General features: G+C 44.8%; 1 protein-coding gene across 4 annotated transcripts in view; it reads left to right on the forward strand.

Moving 5' to 3' along the window:
• LOC105466915 (dihydropyrimidinase like 3) overlaps window positions 1-21,406 on the forward strand; it is a 114,624-nt gene that overhangs the window by 36,105 nt on the left and 57,113 nt on the right. Inside the window, exons 1-2 of one of the 4 annotated variants that reach the window (XM_071098251.1) lie at window positions 14,220-14,237; window positions 14,763-14,862. The exons of 1 other annotated variant lie outside the window; for it this stretch is intronic. In XM_071098251.1, coding sequence (XP_070954352.1) covers window positions 14,824-14,862 — 39 coding nt within the window. In that variant the 5' untranslated portion in view covers window positions 14,220-14,237; window positions 14,763-14,823. Of the gene's footprint in view, window positions 1-14,140; window positions 14,238-14,696; window positions 14,863-21,406 lie in introns of those variants that run through there. 2 more of the 4 variants (XM_071098252.1, XM_071098250.1) reach the window with 2 other exon arrangements.

Below are 21,406 nucleotides of genomic sequence, written 5' to 3' on the forward strand. Positions count from 1 at the left end.
CCCGATGGGACCAGGCACAACTGAGCAGCGGGCGGCGTCCCTGGTGGAGGCTCAGGCCAGGCAGGAGCCCACCACAGGGGGCGGAGCTCAGACATGGCGGGCTGCAGATCCCAAGCCCTGACCCGCAGGGAGACAGCTAAGGCCCGTGGAGAATTTGTGCGGCACTGCAGGGCCGGCACTGCTGGGGACCCAGCACAACCTCCTCAGCTGCTGACCCAGGTGCTAAGCCCCTCACTGCTCTGGGCCTGTGGCACCCGCTGGCTGGCCACTCCCAGTGTGGGGCCCGCCGAGCCGTGCCCACACCTGCCGGAACTCACACTGGCCCACGAGCGCCGCATGCAGCCCGGGTTCCCACCCACGCCTCTCCCTCCACACTTCCCCAAAAGTAGAGGGAGGAGGCTCCGGCCTTAGCCAGCCCAGAGAGGGGCTCCCACGGTGCCGTGGTGGGCTGAAGGGCTCCTCAAGCGCCACCAGAGTGGACACCGAGGCTGAGGAGGCACTGAGAGTGAGGGCTGCTAGCACATTGTCACCTCTCAATACCCTGGGGATTTTGGAGGTCCGTGTAAATTGTTTGTGGTTACGAGGTACTGAAAACAAGACTTGGTTACTTGTTAAAATATGCATTAATTATGTATACCTTTTTGGAAGGTGTTCTGTATATGTACTCTATTAATAAGTCCAGTCCAGAACGTCCTTATCTAATTTGGTATATGATTACAGCAGGGAGGCAAGATTAGTATTTGACTAGGGGTCACGTTGGGCAGAGTTCCTTCATTTTCCATCAACTTCCTGCTATAGGGACATCAAAATCTATTCTTTTAATTAGCCTATACTATAATGATATACACCAGCAACTCCTTTTAAATGAATCAACCCATCTTTCTGTTTCACAAGACCTGTTTCCCTTTTTTGTGTCAGCATATCCACTCAGCTATTCTACCAACTACTTTCATAGGTGAGGCAAGTAAGGCTAAGGTTTTTCAGGTTGTTAATTCCAAAGTCAAATAATTTGAAACAAATTTGGAAAATCTAACAGCTTTCTCTATTTCAGTTTTTTGCCTCTTATGTTTATGTCTCCAGTGAAAAATTAGTGCCTGGCCCTTTACCTAAGTACTCTGCTTGAGGCCAGGTGAGCATTTAATATTGGACCCTCTGAGCTCAGAAATCTAGGGTCTCATTTGGGATCAGTGTGTACAGGTGGCCGAGTCAACAAAAAGTACTCATTGGTTGACACTCCAGTTGCTTAGAGGTGCCTGTTTCTCATCCCAGGACTCCTTCGGTAAGTTGCTCAGTGCAATCTGTGTCTAGACCCTCAGGCATATGTCTCTGCCATCCCTGCTTTCCCCCCAAAAACAGGGAGCCAGAACTAATGAGGCCAATGGCCCTGGCGCATTTGCTATAGCTGAGTACAGGAAACAGGAGGGAAAAACACAGACAACACAGCCAAATTTCCTTCCTGTAGATGGAGGGGAAGCCTGCAAAATACAAAGTGGGATTACAGCCTCGCACTTAGGGGTTGGCTTGCTGTTCTGAGCCCCCATCCAGGAGTGAGTTTCACATCCTTCAGGGAGTAAACTGTTGTGCTATTCAGGAAAGGATCTGAACTCAATCACATGTGCTTCCATTCACCCAAGGGTGAAATTGACTGCACTTAGCTGAAGATTCAGCAGCTCCCGCACATGTTCTCAGACAGGCTTTTAACAGAGAGAGTGCAGTAGTTCCGGGATTCAGTCTTGTGGTTTAGGGCTCAGTGCAGGTGGAGTGAGGGTGGGCTGGAAAGGAGGTAGTTCCCTGGAAATAACTGCCATCTTAATTCTGAGCAGATATCAAAGACTCCTTCAGAATACAACAACCTTCACATTTGAGATACAGACTCCCTATTCTCCAATTCCTAAATAACTCAACAGTCTCCAAATTTCTGATGTCAGAAATTCAGATTACCATAAACCAGGCAGGGGCATAAATAAATGGCAGCAAACTCCACGTAAAGGAAGAGGAAGCAATAGACATTATGGCTAATTGGAGAATACATATTCTGTCAACAGGCAGCCAATATTTTACTGTAGTTAATGGGCACTGATGTGTGTCTGTGAGCCTAGAATTGCCAGGTCTCTTAATTTTCAAAGAAATATAAATGTGAGTGTGAAATCTATAACATTTAAAACACTGGCTAGATAAAATATGTCTGTCCATGTACATATTTATTTAATATCAGTCTCACTGTTGCTGGCTGAATATCCTGGGAAGCAGGTTCTGAGAAGAGGAATAGGATGAAGAAAGTTTATTTGGGCGTGTTCCTGGATCAACAGTGTAGAAGGGAAGAGAAAAAGAAGGATCAGGAAGAGGGACGCGTTAAGCCGTGTTGCGGTCTTAACAAAGGCTTCAGCAGGCATGAAACTGGGATAACCCTTTAGAATTGTTCCCCTTTTTTGACTAGGAGGCCAGGCCTCTGTGTGCTCACATTAACCAACTATCGGGTCATATACCCGGGGTTGGTGGTATACTTTAGATGGGGGCAATTTTCAGAAAAGGCTGACAGCTGAGGGTTGAGAGCACCCGGGGTAATAAATCCCTTAGTCTTAAAGAGGGACCGGGGGCCGCAAGTGGTGGCTCACCCCTGTAATCCCAGCACTTTGCGAGGCCAAGGCGGGTAGATCACCTGAGGTCAGGAGCTTGAGACCATCCTGGCCAACATGGTGAAACCCAGTCTCTACTAAAAATACAAAAATTAGCCAGGCGTGGTGGCAGGCATCTGTATTCCCAGCTACTTGGGAGGCTGAGGCAGGAGAATCGCTTGTAACCAGGAGATGGAGGTTGCAGTGAGCCAAGATTGTGCCATTGCACTCCAGCCTGGGCAACAGTGCGAGGCGCCGTCAAAAAAAAAAAAAAAAAAGAGGGATCTGGGTAGAACACCAAGTGTCTACTACAGATCACTCTTCACACAACTCAGATTCACTTCCTGATTGTTGTTGTTTTGTTGTTTATTTATTTCTTTTGAGAGACAGGATCTCACTCTCGTGTCCAGGCTGGAGTGCAGTAGTGTGATCGCAGCTCACTGCAGCCTTGACCTCCTGGGCTCAAGTAACCCTCCTATTTTAGCCTCCCAAGTAGCTGGAATTACAGGCATGTGCCACCACATTCAGCTAATTTTTAAAACTTTCTGTAGCGAAAGGGTCTTGCTATGTTGGCTAGGCTGGTCCTGAACTCCTGGGCTCAAGCAATTCTCTCCCCTTGCCCTCCCAAAGAGCTAGGATTACAAATATAATCCACCACAGCTGGCCTCAGATTTACTTCTTTGTATAGGTTCAGGGAGCAAAAACTTCTCTTGGGAGGTTTCAGGGCCTCTTTTTCCACAGGTGGTCTTAATTTTCTTTTACTGACCATTCTAGATGCTCCTCACTCTTAGCTAGTACATTCACTGGTCCAGATGGTTTGCCTGGTGTTGGGACATGGAAGGGGCAGAGCCCCTGGTCACCATGCCTTTCTCAGGCTCAAGTACCTTATGGCTGATGTACCTGTCTATACCATTAACAAGCTGGGCAAGGTAGTACCTATAAGAACCCACGTGGCTCACAAAGGTGCTATACATACTCTTCCTTTCTTCTATTTTGTAACAGCAGCCTTACCTTCTCTTGATAATCAGGGTCCTACAAGGATGCTGACTCTCCTTGCTTGTTTACAGACTCTGGGCCCATGAGCCCAAAGTACACAGGTAGCAGCTGCAACTTAGAGTTCAGTAGGATTCTTGCTATGCCCCCTGGTGGAAACATTTCTCCTTTGGTGAAAGGGCACCAAATAACCCAGAACTGCAGAGGTGGAAAGCATATATTTCCCAGTTGGGTCCCTGGGAGTGAAGGTAAAAGGGATCACTCCTGCTTCTTCCCCTTGGTTCTTACATTCATGTATTCTTCCTTTTGTGACACAGCACCATATAAAGGGCATTGATGTAAAATGTCCAGTGCACCCTGGAGGATGGTGCCCTATCCTTGCACAGACTCTTCTCTGAACTGGCACTTCAGTTGTCCCTTCAGTAGGCCATTCCTTCATACTCAGGATGGTAGCTTCTGGTTAAAATGGTATTTGATATAACTGTGGATCCTGTGGTCATGTGGCCTTTCTCGTATCTCATTTGTTATTGAATGGGCCCGTTGGTCTGATGTGATGTTTTGCGGGATCCCATGCCAGTTAATCAGACATTCCTTAAGCCTAAAATAGTGGTGTTGACTGAGGCCCTAGCAGCAGCAAAGGCAAATCCATGCCTAGAATGTGTTCATTTCTGTAAAAATGAATCCCTGTGCCTTTTAGTATGAAAGGGGCCCCATATATTCAACTTGTCTCCAAGGGGCTGCATGTATCTTTACAGGATGGTGCCAGATTAGGAAGTGGGGTTGCCATCTCTTGCTGGCATGACAGACATTTGACAGCACCAGTAGCTGAATCAGCATTGGTTGGTTCCCTGCATTGCCTCTAGCCCTGTCACTGTGCCTACTGTAATCATGTGCCCATTGTGCCACACTGGGGCTGCTGATGGCAGAGGCTGGCCGATGTCAACTAACAGGGTCACTTTATGTACCTCACGATTTAGTGCCTCTTCTGTGATGGATGCCCTCTGAGGGCATTAACAATGCAATACATGTATCTTCACTCTTCATGCCTATTCCCGTAGGTCCACCCATCTGCCTCTACCCACGACCTTCTTTTCCTTGATCTTTTAATCTTTCCCCTTCCAGGCCCCAGTCAATGCTGCCTAGGAGTCTATATATAATCTTAAGCAATATTTTTTTTCTTTTCATATAAAGTAGATGGCTAGGCACACTGTCTGAAGCCATAGGAAAGTATCTCCTCATTGTTGTCTTTCGGCACCACTCCTGAATGGGGGCTGTCATGTGGCCATGGTCTATATTCAGCTTGCTGTACTCACCAAGATGGCCTACCTGTAAACCAGGCTCAGATTTTTTTCTCCTCTATCAGCTGATCATAAGGGCCACGGGTGTGTGCTAACAGAAAGGTACTGGAGCAAAAAGTAATGGATGACATGGGAGACTAGACCACCTGCTCAGGTAGCCTACCTATGCCCTCAGCATTTCTCATGGCCAATCCTGGACACATCACTTCCATCTGCAATGAATTGCTGCTAGGCCCACCTGCTCTTATAACATGTTGAACCTGACAGAACCTCATGCTGGGTATTTGTGGCTGCATGGTCACTTGACCCTGGTAAAGGCTTCTATCTTTACCAGGGTCCAGAGGACCTATTTTTCAGATAGTGTGTAATTTTTCTGGTTCCAGAGTCCTAGGAGTCTAGATATGATTCTCCTATTGGCACCTCCACATGGCATCTCTTCCCACGAATACCTCCAATACCACAGGAGTCATTGAATCATAGGGCCAAAGTGGTTGGGCTATTTACACTGCAGCCAGATCCGTTACAGAACAATTTCCTACTCCAGGTGCCACTCAAAACTGACAGCCTTCTGTGTATGTGGGCTGTAACACATTTTGGAATATGGAATATGTTGTCTCTAAAACCTGAAGAGACCTACTAGGCTTTGTGCTTCCTTCATTGCAGGAGGAGTTCCCTAATGCAATAATTTGTCCTTTACTCTGAAAGAAGTTGTGGCATGCCCAATCTGAGATAGCAGGCCCCTGAATCTTTGTAGATTTATCTTTATCTTCCATTCTCTAGATAGAGTTCATGTGCGTTACCAAAGCCTTCAATGAACTTGTCATTTCTTGCTCATCTAGTGAATTTTCATGATGTTATCAATAAAGTATACTACTGGGATCTTCTTTAAGATGTCCAGACAATCTAGATCTTTCAGATTATATTATGGTGGAGGAAAGGATAATTAACATAGCCTTAAGTCAAGATTGTTCATGTGTACTGCTTTTCTGTTCCAAGTTTGCAATCTGCTTTTGATCTTCTTTTCTGATGAAACAGCACTCATTTGCAATGTCAGTGGTTATGTACAATGTACTTGAAGCCATTTGCTCTAGAAAAATACACCAGCTTAGGTCTAGGCTCTTGATTGAGTCATGCTCTGGTATTTGTCAGGCTTTTGTGGCATCCAGACTAGTGAATTAAATGGTGATATGATGGAGACTAGCAGCCCTGCTTCCTTCGGGTCTTTAACTGTGCTGCTAACCTCTGTCATTCCCTTAGGATAAAACAAAGTTTTTGATTTACTCTCATATCTTTGGTGGGGTGGGGGTTCAGTTTTGGAGCTTTCTGCTTGGTCTTCCCTACTTGATGGCTCTTACCCCAGAGACTAAGAAACCAAAGTGGAAGTTGTGCTAATATTGTCTATTCCAATTAATCAGTGGTGGTCTGTGAAAATGACCGCTAGGTGGATCAGTGAACCCAAAAGGCCAAACATAAGCCAAACGTAGACCAAGAGTCCACTCAGTACCTGGCCTTTACATGTCTCTACTCTAACAGAGGAACTATGTTGATACTTCGGCTCTGGGTATCAGTGTCAATTGGGAACCTGTATCTGCCAGTCTCCCTTCCCACTTTACAGCGGCATTAGTAGGTGGCCATAGTGAAGCAGCATCATTATCTGGGGTGATACCTGAGATTCGTTGTCTCACGGCCACGGAAAACTAAGACATGGACACACCAAGAGTAAGGTTGAGAGTGGAAGTTTAACAGGCAAAAGAAAGAGAATAGCTTTCTCTGCTGCAGAGAGAGGGGTCGCAAATGGGTTTTCTGGGTCTATGGTGAAATGAAGGGGTTTTATAGGTGAGCCTGCGGAGGCAGTGTCTGATTTACATAGGGCACAAAAGATTGGTTGGACCAGGTGTTCCATTTGCATAAGGCATGAAAACCTGGTTAGGACTAGGTATGCCATTGCAGAGGGCACGGGAAACTGGCCTCCCCGACCCTAACCATTTTTTATGCGGATGGTTCTCTGCCTTGCTAGCGCCATGTGCCATGTTGCTTATTCCTTTACACATGGTAACAAAAGGGAAAATGGTGCCTCCATGTTGACTATGCCCAGCCCCCAGGTAGCCCTTTTCCATTGGCACAGCTCCCAGCATTCACCCGTGCAAGCTTCCAGGCTGCTTATCTATGTTTGCAACTTGATTTTCCAGACTGCTTTTGGTCGAAAAAAATAATTTCTTGGGCAACTTTTTGTTGGAAGGGAAGCCTTGATGAGGACTCTTTTACTCTACCTGCCTAAGTAATTTCTTTCTTTCTCCTGTATCAATAGGACCTCTTGTAAGAGGACTAGGCATCTAAATTATGATTCTCCTATTGGTACTTGTGTGGGAGTCAAGATTACCTTAAACTTTAGGCATGGCGTTGCAGCCTCCTTCCTGCTGATGAACTGGCTTTTCCTTCAATTAATGGATTGCAAGCCTGAAAACTAGCTCAGATCCAGAATTTGGGCAAGGGATTATTACTTTTTAGTGAAGTGATTCCCCTCAGTCTCCTGATCATTTGTCTTTATTTTGATTACTATCTATATTAGTTTCCTATTTTTGCTGTAACAAATTACCACATACTTAGAGGTTTAGGACAGTACAGAGTTATTTTCTTACTGTTCTGGAAGTCAAAAATTTAAGTTGTGTCTATGGGGCTAAATTCAAAGTGTTAGCAGGGCTGCCTACATTCCTTGGCTCATGACTGCATCTAATACCCTGGGTTGTCTAAACACAGACAGATACTGGTGTCTAGACACAGTGACTCTTGCTTTCTTTAACACAACTCCCTCTCTTTCTGAGTCTCCTGCCTCCCTCCTCCCTTTATCAGGACGCTTGTGATTACACTGGGACTGCCTGGATAATCTAGGATAATCTCCCCATGTCAAGATCTTTAACTTAATCACAAAATCCCTTTGTCATGTAAGGTGACATCTTCATAGTTCTGGGATTAAGACATGGACCTTTTGGGGGAATGGTACACATTAGACTTTCTTCTTTCCCAAACCCATGCACATATATAGTTGAAAAACCTGGGATTCCTTGCTGAAAGGTAATTCACAGCAGCAACTTTGGAGAAAAAACTATTTTCTAAAATTTCTGAAGTTCAGATAAGTTCATCAGACCATAGTATCTCTCCCCATGATGCCTAAGGCAGAGCTGCCAAGATTTTTTTCCCCCCAATATGAATGTAACTTCACTTGTGTGTCTAACATGCAGGGCCAGAGATGAAGATCAGTATACAATAGCTTATCCTTTTCTCGCAACCTCATCTTTTTTGTTTTTTTTTTTTTGAAACAGAGTCTCACTGTGTCACCCACGATCTCGGCTCACTGCAAGCTCTGTCTCCTGGGTTCATGCCATTCTCCTGCCTCAGCTTCCCAAGTAGCTGGGACCACAGGCGCCCACCGCCATGCCTGGCTAATTTTTTGTGTTTCTAGGAGAGACTGGGTTTCACCGTGTTAGCCAGGATGGTCTTGATCTCCTGACCTCGTGATCCACCCGCCTTGGCCTCCCAACGTCCTGGGATTACAGGCGTGAGCCACCACGCCCGGCCTCTCGCAACCTTGTCTTGTAACTCTACCCTGTGGCTTTGATATGAGTGGACATCAGAGCTGATGGAGCAGGTCAGAATCCTTTAAACTCAATGACTACTGAAGAAAAGAATGAGAAATTCTATCTAGGGAGACGTAGGATTGCATACCTTTGCTTAAGCTAGTGTAAGCTTGATTTTAGAATCAGCCAATGGGAATACTTTTCTGTGGCTGTAATTTTTTTTTTTTTTTTGGCTTATGTGTATCCAAGGTTAGTTTGTTTACCAGTTTATTTCTGTATTCAATATGTAGACATCTAATAATAGCAGGTGAATCACCTCTTTGGTTTTCATTCTGTAACACTGGAATTACATGACTGAGATTTCCTTTGTTTAGATTGTAGGTAAAATTAATGGACCCAAATGCTTAACTGGCAGCTCTAAGATTAAATGTTTATTTATGTAATATAAGAATAGCCTATATATTTTACATAGGCTTAGTATATACATTTTCCCCTTCAAAACTCTTCTATATTTATTTTAGAACTTTTTTTTTTTGAATTTTTCAAATCAGGACCAAGGGGGAAATGTTTTCTCATATTAAGATAGCAACACATAAATGTATTTTTAGAAATTAAAAAATATTTTTAATGGTCAAAACTATGTAAATGTCTAGGTCCTTATTTTAAATGTTTTGGAGATTAAAGGACAGAATATTCTGGACTTTCTCCCCTGCCTGCTCAGTCAATCTCCCCCTTTTCCAATTGATTCTACTCTACTCCAAGCACTGTAAAAGAGCTGGGGGTACAAAGATAAATAAGACATAGTTCCTGGTATAAACAAGTTTAGCTCAAAAAAATATATACATTAAAAATAGTAGTGGGGTAGCTGCCATTTAATTAACTTGACTTACTTTGTGCAAAGAGCTTTATGAGAATAATCTTACTTAGTCTTCAGTGTGTTCACTGTCCTTTATTCCCCTGTACGCTATGTTCTCCCTGCTCTCTTAAGCAGCTTAGATCCCTTGCTTCATCCTCAATTCCTTTGAGTTTTTCTCTCCCTTCTTAGCACTCATCTAAAAGAGCCCACATTCAATTCCACACCCTACCTGCTCCTTGCCTGCACATATGCTACTGTAAGTGGCTGGGGGAACATCCACAACCAGGCTTACTGGTCTCTCTTTAAATTTATGGCCACCATTTGAAGGGAATCCTTACAGCTGCTATTACAGGAAAGGGGTCTCAATCCAGACCCTAAGAGGTCTGGAGAGGGTTCTTGGATCTCATACAAGAAGGAATTCAGGGTGAGTCCATAGAGTAATGAAAGCAAATGTATTAAGAAAGCAAAGGAACAAAAGAATGGCTACTCCATAGACAGAGCAGCCCTGAGGGCTGCTGGTTGCCTGTTTCCATGATTCTTTCGTGATGATATGCTAAACAAGGGGTGGATTATTCATGCCTCCCCTTTTTAGACCATATAGGGTAACTTCCAACGTTGCCATGGCATTTGTAAACTGTCATGGTGCTGGTGGGAGTGTAGCAGTGAGGACGACCATAGGTCACTCTCGTCGCCATCTTGGTTTTGGTGGGATTTAGCAAGCATCTTTACTGCAACCTGTTCTGTCAGGAAGGTCTTTATGACCTGTATCTTGTGCCGGCCTTCTGTCTCATCCTGTGACTTAGAATGCCTTAACCATCTGGGAATGCAGCCCAGTAGGTCTCAGGTCTCGGCCTCATTTTACACAGCTCCTTTTCAAGATGGAGTTGCTCTGGTTAACACGCCTCTGACACTGCCAGATAATCATACCATATTTTCCTAGTTCTTTTACTGTCCTGGAAAATGATTTTCATATGAACTCCTCCTCCCTCTCCCAATACCTTCTTTCCTAGATGGTCTTAGCTGATGGCAGAAAAAGTAGATGGAGTCAGAAGACAAATTCTGTGAAGTCCTTCCAGGAAATATACCCAGCTACTGGACTCTGTGAGAAGATATTCTCCTCTTCAGTGACTGTGGAAGAACCAGTCTTGTTTCTAGCTAAGGGCAAGACCTCCACTCAAACAATAAATGTCACCTGAGTTGCCTATTCTAGAATTTTCATAGAGTCATTGACCTACTTCTCTCCTGCCTCATAAAGTTTCCTCTCCTGACTGAATCAGCCTCATTGGCATAAAACTAATCAGTGCCCACGTACCAATTCTACTCTATTGAGCCTTTCTTTGGCCCATATGTTGCCTTGAAATTTTTGGACTGTATCATATTAGCAAAGTGATTCTTCGCCATCTTAATTCATCTGCTCTGAAATCCAGAATCAGGAAACTCTAAAAATGCATAGAGAAGCAAAAATAGACACTGTAAAATCTACATTCTAACTGCATGCCCTTTAGTTCCAGAAAAGTTCTTCTTCACCTATTCAGTCTTTCTCCAGATGCAATTTTTAAAAATTCTTACATTCACTCACCTAATAATTATTGAGCAATTTCTATGGACAGGGCTCTATTTCAGGCACTCAGTGAATAAACAGACACATCCCAATGGCCTCGAATAGCTTACATTCTGGTGATGGGGAGAGTACCCAATAATAAAATTAATATGTCGTGGTAAAAAGTATTATGAAGATAAAGCAGGAAAGGGGGCTAGCAAGTGACAGGTGGTGTAATAAGGATATGTGTTATTATATGATAATAAGAATATAAAGTAAACTCCATGATATTTGGGACTTACTATTCACCTCTGTTGCACTAACACCTAGAAAAATAATGGCACATAGTAAGCACAAGATAAGTATTGTGTGAATATTTTGAGAATTAATGAATGAATGAATGACGGTGAAGAAGAGAACCCAGTTAGGAGGTTATAATAATTCAGGTGATAGCTAATGGTGGCTAAACACAGGAAGAAACTTTGCAAATCATAAGAGGAGACCATAGTGTGGATACATTTAAAAGATAGAACCGGCTGGGTGTGGTGGTTCATGCCTGTAATCCCAGCACTTTGGGAGGCTGAGGCTAGCAGATCACCTGAGGTCAGGAGTTCGAGACCAGCATGGCCAACATGGCGAAACCCTTGTCTCTACTAAAAGTAAAAAAATTAGCTGGGCATGGTTGTGGGCACCTGTAATCCCAGCTACTCAGGAGGTTGAGGCAGGAGAATTGCTTGAACCTGGGAGGCAGAGGTTGCAGTGAGCCGAGATCACCCCATTGCACTCCAGCCTGGGCGACAAGAGCGAGACTCTGTCTCAAAAAAAAAAAAAAAAAAAAAAAAAAGTAGAATCAATAGCATTTGCCGAAAGATTTTATATGGAGAGTAGGGGCGTGACTGAAGGAGAGAAATCAAGGATGGTGCCAAACCTTTGGCCTGAGCAACTGGAATGGAGTACGCATTGATTTAGGTGTGGAAATCTGGGGTGTGGCAGGTGTGGTAGCCAAAGTTAAGTTTCTTTGGGACTGTAAATCAAGTCTCTATTTCTATGTCTTCACCTCCCTCTTTCACAGTTTCCTGAGATACCTAAAGCCAAGCACTGCTTTGTATCCAAGGAAAACCATTCAGAGTCATTCTACTGTGGAAAACATCCATACTGGTTCCATTCTTCTCTCTCTTGGCCAGACACAGAGGCATCCTGTGTTGATGGCTGCCTTTCTTATAGCCAAGGAAGGCTTTTTCCTTCAAATTCATCTTAGAGGCTTTATTTTGGTTCAAGAAAGTGAAAGATAATTGAAGGGGATGAAACAAGGAAAATAGTGTTTGTTGTACATTTCTGATGATGGCAACAGCTTGAATCAATTTGCTGTGTTCCTGTGTCTGGCTGGTCACAGCAGTCAGATCCAGAAGAACATACTGCAATTGCCATTCAACATGGCCTCTTGCATGCAAACCTGACCTCAAAAAAACTTAACCAAGTCTTGTTATTTGAAACACACACACACACACACACACGCACACACACACACACACAATCAAGTGATCAAAAATAAGGTATAAATGTAGTTAGTAAAGAGTGTTCTGGATTATAATGATGGTAACAGAGGAGATAACTCAGATGTAAGAAAGGCAAAGAAACTTGTAAAATTTAAAAAAAAGCAGGAGTGGTTTTTTTTGTTTGTTTGTTTGTTTTAAGGATTGTAAATGTCCCCTACATATTTTTGCTTTTCTTGAGAAAAATGTGCATGATCCTTTCCAGTAAGTTTGGGACAGTAAAATCTATGGGAAAGATGCAGAGAGAGAGCTCTGCTGGTTTCCATAGTATGTAGTTAATTCTCCTTTTACTCTGTTCTAAATATAATCCTGCTCATTTGCATGCCAATCCCCAGAATGCTTTGTAATTTCACAACTCTTGGCTAGTGGTCTCAGCACTTATGCTTTAAGAACAAAACAAAATGTTTAGGGCGTGCCTTTGGCCCAGTCTTTTTTTTTTCCCCCTTGTGTTTTGCAAGAGTATAGGGAGGTGTTCTTTGCTTGGCATTCATCCTCCTTTCCAGAGTATCACAGAAATAAAGTGGAGACTGCTGTGGACTTTTCTTGTGAAGACTGCATTCAGTCCAATTAACCATAAATAACCAGAAGCTTGGATTAACTCACTTGAGAGAGAATGTTTAAGGGGGGTTTTGTGTGTCCTTGGATTATGTGACCAGTCTGGTTCGTTTCGGGTTTATGGAAAGCCCAAGCTGGAGTATTCTGTGTCCTCTTTCTGTGGATGCCTTGTGTAGTTTCTTTATTGCAAGCACGCCTTCACTTTAATGACAAGATGTCTAGAATTGTCATCAGTCGGCTGCCTTATGGAAACGTGAATTCAAGATCCTCAACACAGCTTTAGTCATGCTTAGTGACATACAGGATTTCTATTTAATAGGACATTAAGATTGACAATTGGGGAGTGGTGGAAACTTGTCTTAAAAGGGTTTTATAATTTTTTTTTTTTTTTTTTGCATAGCAAGTCTTGTTTTTGTTCCTTAAATTTTATGTTTGGAGTTATTTTTCTTGGAGTTAAGGAGCTCCCTCACCCCCAGCCACCACTCAGACCCCACCCACAGTGGCCTCTCCAAATATGTCTCCCTTTGACCGTTTGATTTTAGCAGGTAGCTAAAGGACAATATATTCCATCGCCGAAGGGCCATGGTTTTGCTTGTAATAACATATAAAAAACCTTAGCTAAAGGACAACATATTCCATCGCCGAAGGGCCATGGTTTTGCTTGTAACATATAAAAAACCTTCGTCTATCAGCCCTGTCTAAAGTAAACTCTGGATTGTGAGTAGTGCACGTGGTTCATTACTGACGGGGAGCAATAGAGTTCTACTCCAAATCCATGGCTGCACACAAGGAACGTGTCTGGGCTTCTGCCTTCCCACTCCACAGGTGTTTTCTACTTTTTACTCACAGAGCAGCATTCATGTTCTTTCTTTGATTCTGAGACTCAGGCAGTGGAGTTTCTTTAACAAGATGCTACTTGGATATTTTTTAAATATAGGGAATGGTTGAGTCCACTGCTACCGTGCCTCTTGCAGCCTCTGAGAGCGAGTCACGGCTTTCCATTTTCTAATGTGTGTGTGTGTTCCGGGCCTGGGGAACCCAGCAGGCCCGCCAGGTTGCAGAGTCGGACCAGTCCCCGGCGTCTGAAGGGGCTGCGCCGCTGTTTACCACCCGGGGAACAGCAGAGGCGGCGCCCAGCCCTCCTCTCGAACAAAGGCGCGGTCGCCGCATTCGACCCGCGCGATGGCGGAGGAGAGCGAGTGCCGGGAGGGAAGCCAGGAACCGTCTCCATTCTGAAACCAGGGCAGGGAAGGTGGGAGATCCGACAAGGGGCTGGCTGGGGGCGGCGGTGCCCGGGGCTCGGCTCCGCGGCCGGGAGGGCGTAGCTGATGCTCCCACCCCCGGGCCTCAGCCTCCGCTCCCGAAAAGCCCCTCGCGCCCCCTGGTGGCTGTGGAGCAGCCTGGCTCCGCCGCACTCGCAAATCAGGGGAAAAAAAAAGGAAGAAAAAGAAAAAGTGGGTGAGGCAGATGCAAAGAGGAAAATCAATAGGGATAAGAGAGAAGAGGGAGGAGTCGCAGATCAGCCATTCTTGTCTTACGGGGTCCCAGCTGGCACAGCAAAAGAAAAAAAAAAAAAACACAAAACCCGGGCGTGAACGCGGGTGGAGGAGGGTGTGCGTGGGGGGGGCGGGGGTGAAAGGGGGACCGGGGAGATTTACTATTGTCTCTGGCAGCCGCCGCGGGAGCCCGGGAGGGGGGCGGAGGCGGGCGGAGGCGGCGGCGCGGCCAGCGCACCATTCACTCCACCTGATCTCGGGGCGCTGTGCGCTGAGGATAGGCGCGGGCGAGCCGGAGCAGAAGGAGGGAGGGAGCCAGCCGCTGCAGCCACTGCCGCCACCATGTCCTACCAAGGCAAGAAGAACATCCCGCGGATCACGGTGAGTCCGGGCGGCCGCCGCTCCCTCCCTCCTCGCTCGCTCCCCTTGCCGGCTGCTCTGCGGGCGGGGTCGGCTCGGATCCCGCCGGCTTCACTGGCCCGGTCCCCGGGGAGGGACGGAGACCCGGGGTCCGGGTGGTGGAGCGCGGCGGTCAGTCCAGCCGGCGCCACACAGACTGAGCGACCCTGGGGTTGGGGAAAACAAAACAAAGAGGAAACCCAAACAGTGGCGCGGAGAAGTTTGGATTATTTATTCTCCCTTCCCATCGCAGGCAGGAGCGCGGGGCTCGCGGCTCTCCCAGGACCCCTGCTCCGCCTGGGGTGTCGGTTTGTGCCACCCCAGGTTGAGGTGTGCTTTTTGTCTAAGGATCCTTTCGGCCGGACTGGGTTTGGAGAGATGACACCTTTCCCCAGGGGTACTTCGTAGCCCGACCGCGCCCCTCTCCCAGCTCCAGCCCCACGGCTCTGACCCCTGCGCCGCGAGGGTGGCAGGGTGTCTGGACCACCTGTCCTCGCCGTGTCCCCTTCATGCCTGCGTTCACTCCGATTCATATTTCAATGTATCATTTATGGGACTGGACAGCTAACGTGGCTGCAGTGGGAATGATCAACTTTGTGTGTGTGTGTGTGTGTGTGTGTGTGTGTGTGTGCGCCTTCGATGCACTTTACATTTTTCCTTTCTTTTCTCCCTCACATCAAAGAAAAGGCCGAGTTTTTAGAGCAGATTTTAGTTTGCTGTCGCGGGCGCACGCTGTGTGCATGCAGTGTTCAACCCATTGTGTGCAAGACCGAGACGCCGCGACCGGCGGGTGTCAAATGCGCTAGGGTGCGCCTAGGGCGGGGTGGAGACGGGACGTGCCATTATCAGGTACAGAAACCGCGTCTTCACCGGCGTCCAGCAAGGCTGGGATTCCGTGGTGATGCGCTGCAACGATGCCCCCAAATAGTAGGCACATATGGCAGGCTGGGATGGGCATTTACAAAAATAGAATAAATAAAAACTAACGTTTTTTAGTTTAGCACAGAGCAGTGCGGTTGTGCTTTGTCTATAGTGAATTAGATGGGGTGTGTGTGTGTGTGTGTGTGTGTGTGTTAGTGGGGGAATGGGTGGCTACTCCATCTTTGCAAGCTGAACAAAGGAAGTGATCAGCTGGCCCCTGGAAGGCTCTGCTGCCGCCCTAGGGCAGAGCTTTACCTGCCACAGTAGTTGATTTGCAGGGTCCGCCAGGTTTTGTTGCGGGCACGAGTCTGTTTGCACTTGTTCCCTTAGGCTTGGAACATCCTGTGCGTTTGCTATTGAGATGCAGAATCTTCCCCTCTGCAGGCAGGAAGAAGCCTCCGTTGCCCCTAGTACATTTTATTGTCAAATCGTTTAATTATTTATTTATTTTTTTTGCCTCACCATACCTTTTTCATGCAACTGAGCTTCACTTCACACAAATGCACCCCACCCCTACCAGCTTCCCAGCTGGTGTTAGGGAAGAAACACTCCCCAGGGAGAAGAGTTGAGGCCCGCAGGGATCCTTTTGCCTGGTAGAGGCTTTGGGTTTTAACGGATCCTTACCACTACCTGATGGCATTCACTTTCCATTATTGAAGAGATACCATGGATCTTTTACAATGCACAGTATTACCTAGTGCCGACTGTCTTGTCTTTCCAAAGAACTGTGGAAGTTATCATCTAAAAAAAGAAAGAAAGAAAGAAGGAAAGAAAGAAAAAAGACAGAAAGAAAAAACTGATTGGGACAAAAGCTCAATTTTTACTTATTTCCCCAACTCAGGAGATTGAACCACAGCTCTCATGCTGTTCTATGCTGGAGGTATGCCACATGTTTCTGCCACTTGCTTTAACATCCAGTGTATATTTGCTAGTTTTCCTGTTAGGGATGGGCAGAGAACCTTTTTTTTTTTTTCCCCTAGACTGCAGTGGTTCTTCTTCTGGACTCAGCCTGTGACATGACATTGAGAGCCACACCCATTCTTCTAGGTATCATTTAAGCCACCTTTAAGGAAAGATAAAGAAATTCAGCCTTGATAACTTGCCTTAGGAGCTCCAGTAAATGTGGTTGCGCCCTAATCCCAGGGTCAGATTTGCAGTGGATTCCCTTTTGTTTCTGTTTGAATGATCATCCCTGGGGTACATCCTTCATTTTCAGTGCGGCTTCCATCCTTTCTCTCTGTGTGTGGGGCGTGGTGCTGCATAGCAGCCTCTGCCTTGAAGCTGGGGCTGTATCTCCAGCAGCTGTAATAGGAGTAGACAGTGGTTGTGAATTTCTTCAAACCAGACTGCCTTGAATTCATTGTTAAAACCAAGGGGATGAAAAGGAAGGGCATGGCAGGAGGCGGATGTTGGTCTTTGGGGATAAGGAATCCATTTGTAAATTTTCTCATGCTTCGTGTTTGCATTTCCGTGAACAAGGACTCTATTTTAGAATAAAATATTTATGTATGTTTGTGTGTCTATAGAAGATTATAGTTGTCTATATACTATGAAGGTTGAGGTACCTTTTCTAGATATAGTTATAAATATAACAATGTAGACATACATATTCATGTGCAGAAAATATGATTAAAGATCTAAGTATAACGTATACTCCCTACCATCAATTCTAGTATATTTGAGAAATGGTAATGTTATGGAGTTTGAATTGAATTTTCTATGCCCTCTCTATTCCTTTCTGTGAAGGCAGCCCCACCCAGTAGCTGAGGTGTCACTGCAATCTGAGGACTGGCGGGGGCAGTCTTTCTTGGCCTGGTACCCTTTGCCTTCCTAGGAACTACTTTCTACCAGTGTTTTGGGTCCAGAATAGGATTGGTTGTTTTTATTTTGTTTTGTTTTCTCCTCCTTCTACCTATTTTTATTGCCTTCCTGAGATTAAGGCATTCTTACTATCCTTGTTTTATTGGTTTCCTGTGGGAGGGCTGGATATGAGGGGGAGATTTCTGTGTCCCTGTTGGAGTTGGCTGGGAGTAGCTACCTTTCTCCCGAGTAGCTCCCGGGACTTCAGATCTTCATTGTCCCTTCTCAGGTCAGCTATGTGGATTATCTGTTCTACCTCAACACAAGCCTTGCTTCTAATGATCAGAGACTGGCAGTTTTGGGGATTCGACAGATCACAGCAAGGGACCTTATATCTTCACTGTCTCGCGATGGACCTGGTATACGGATACATAATGATTAGGCTTGGAACATCCTGTGCATTTGCTATTGAGATGCAGAATCTTCCCCTCTGCAGGCAGGAAGAAGCCTCTGTTGCCTCTAGTACATTTTATTGTCAAATCATTTATTTGACACTTAAATGGATGAATTGATTAAAAATTATTCCTAATAATAGCCCACACATGTTGAGTGTTTATTTTGTGTCAGGTATTATGTTTTTTTATGCCTTGCATGCCTTGTTTCGTTGAATCCTGGACTCAATCAATACTGTCTGAGAGGGACTATAGTTACCCCTATTTTATAAGTTAAGCAAAATCTTAGAAAATAAAAAAATAATTTGCTCATGGTCAGAGATTTAGTAAGGGTTAGAGGCCGGACTTAAACCTACACACCCGACTGAAATAAAAATGCATGTCCTTCACCATCACACTCTTTTTGGTGTCTCTGCCTCTGCCTCTACCATCACTGTTACTCAGCATTGGTAGGGCAAATGGTTTCCAGACCATCTCCACTGCTGGGAGGCATATTTTTCTTGTCACTGTCCACAAATCCCATAACACGGTCTTTCTTACCTTTTATATTAAGTACATATAAGAACACATTTTTGAAATAGTAGTCACCATCAATTCTACAGGTAGAAACTTTTGATAAGTTACAGTTATTGTTTTCCTCTGACATACGTTACAACTTGAAGCTGACCACAGGACTGGGCCAGGCCCTAATACTTAGGCACTTAGGTTCCAGTATTTTATATGTATTTTCGTATTAGAACCTCCACAGATAATCATTTCCCAGTTAAGGAAGGAAACTGAAATATGGTTAGGTGAAGTCAGTTATTTAGAGTTGCCTGGTGAGAATATTGGGGCAAAGCTGGCAATCAAACCTAGGCCTTGTCTGGCTTCAAAGCTGAGGCTGCTGTGGTGCAGCAGCTGCCTCCTGGAGGCATGTGCAGCTGAGATGTTGAAAGTTGTGGAAACAGCTCCAGAATTCCCTCTAGGAGACAAATGACAGAGAACTGGTCTTTTGCAACTCTACTTGGATTTCTGTAAACATTGTCTTGCAGATAATGCATTTCTGTTGCATTGAAAGTTTGGTTGTGTGTGTGATATTTGGGAATTGCTGGAAGACAAATCCCCAGTTAGGAATACAACTTGCAAAGTTCAGTCTAAGGTATGTAGTCAGAGCTCTGTGATCTCCCTTGAAAGGGGTAATTGTGAATGTCATAGGTGCCACTGGAATTTATTTTCTTTTTTGGAGAAGTGAAGAGACCTTATGAACTGGAGTAACACCCAGATCTCTGCAGCAGTTAAGCTGGGAGCCTAGAACTAGAGGAAGGGACATATGCAATCCCACCTTTGGATCTACGCATTCCTCTTGCTTCAATGGTTGTCATTTAAGAATGAGAGGAAAATATTAGGAGATGGAGAACTAGAGTTGAGGAAACCAAAAGAAGAGGAGTCACGGAAAACCAGCTCTCTCCGTGTAAGGCATCTTGAAAGGGAAATTCCAGGGTAAAAGACAGAAGAAAAATAGCGAATGCTTAGGAATGGAAAGCATCTTAGATATCTGATCATGGAAGTCTTAGCCCAGGCCCTGCCTAAAGTGTTCATTTGTTACTTTAAATTTTGAGCAGGTATGTGCTGATTCTTAGCCAGGTTATTCCTTTTCCTCAAATACTAGGAGAAGGCCTCAGGTATACAAAGAGCCTCGAACATTACTAGCTGTGACCAGGCCAGCTGGGCCCTGGGAGGAATTCTGAAGAAATAGATTTCCTGAGAGAATTCAAGTCTATGTGGCAAGACCCTCAGTTTATAAATAAAAAGCGTTTCTGCTTATTGCACTGAACTACTAAGAGGCTCAAACAGTGGCCATGAAAGTGGTCTGTGAACTCTGGATGTGTTCAAGAGAGCAGACGCTGATTTATATTTATAAAAATCTCAACTACTTTGGAATGTGGAAATTAATAAAAGAAGATTTGACAATGGTCTGGTTAGAAAGAGACTACTTAGGAAATGATTTTTTTAAAATAAGAGTTTTCGAAAACAAAAATAAACAGTGTTATATAAAAACTTTTTTTGTTGTTGTTTAGTTACGTTACAGTGTTCCTAAGAATTTTATGCTCGTCATCTCTGACAGTCCGATACAGGCCATTAGGCTGCCTTTGAACTTTTGATACAGAGACTCTCCCTTACCCTGAATAGAGGGAATTTTCCTAAATTAGTTGAACTCTGTGTCATTTTTTAGTGCTGATCAGCTTCTAGCCTAGAGTGACACAGGTTATGAAGATCCTTTCGGCTGTTTCTTCATCACTCGTGTTTTAGTGGCTTGTCTGCTCTTTTTTCTTCAGTTGGGGGAAAAAAAAACCTAAATTTGAAAAGAACAACAACCAAAAGAAGAAAAAAAAAACCTTCTGTCCTAATTGGTCCTCTGTTCTTTACCTATTGACGTATTTTATAGGGCCATTTGTTTTTGCTTATTACATTTGAAAAACTGCAAAATGTTTACAATAGTAGGAATGGGTCTCTGGGGTGTAAATGTTTTCATCCTTTGATGAAATCAGTGCATCTAATCAGAACAAGACAGGAGATTTGAATATGTCATTACCTCTTGTGATGGATGGTTTTTTTGTTTGTTTGTTTGTTGTTTTTTGAGACACAGGTTTGCTCTTGTTGCCCAGGCTGGAGTGCAGTGGCTCGATCTCAGCTCACGGCAACCTCCGCCTCCCAGGTTCAAGCAATTCTCCTGCCTCAGCCTCCTGAGTAGCTGGGATTGGATCACCATGCCTAGCTAATTTTGTATTTTTAGTAGAGATGGGCTTTCTCCATGTTGGTCAGGCTGATCTTGTCTCCATGTTGGTCAGGCTGGTCTCGAACTCCCGACCTCAGGTGATCCACCCTCCTCGGCCTCCCAAAGTGCTGGGATTACAGGCGTGAGCCACCGCGCCCGGCCCGTGATGGATGTTAATCGGAGAGGTGAACTGTTCCCTGGTTTCTCCCTCCTCAAATCAATGCTCAACTTTGCCTTTTCTCCCACTTTCTCTAGGCAAATGAGAAACAAATAAGAAAGACCTTGGAAAACCCAGAGAAATAGACTCCTGTATTTTCAGACTCCTTTTGCTATGAAGTCCCTCTTTCATCAACATATGCTTATTTCAATATATGAAACACAGGTATCCTCCCACCCCTCAAAAAAGGCCAAAGCTAGTTTGGTGGAATAGAATGAGCCTCTCAACTTGGCCTCTTCTTTTGGTTCCAGTCCCTACGTGAAGCCCAGTATAAAAACTACTTTTCTTGAGGAACTTTCTTCTGTTAATTAGATTGTAGGGAACTCAGTGGTAAGAAATATGGGACTAAGCATGGTGGAGTTATTATTGTTAACTGTCTTA

This window comes from Macaca nemestrina, chromosome 6, assembly GCF_043159975.1.
Source record: "Macaca nemestrina isolate mMacNem1 chromosome 6, mMacNem.hap1, whole genome shotgun sequence".
In the NCBI taxonomy this organism is placed as follows: domain Eukaryota; kingdom Metazoa; phylum Chordata; class Mammalia; order Primates; family Cercopithecidae; genus Macaca; species Macaca nemestrina.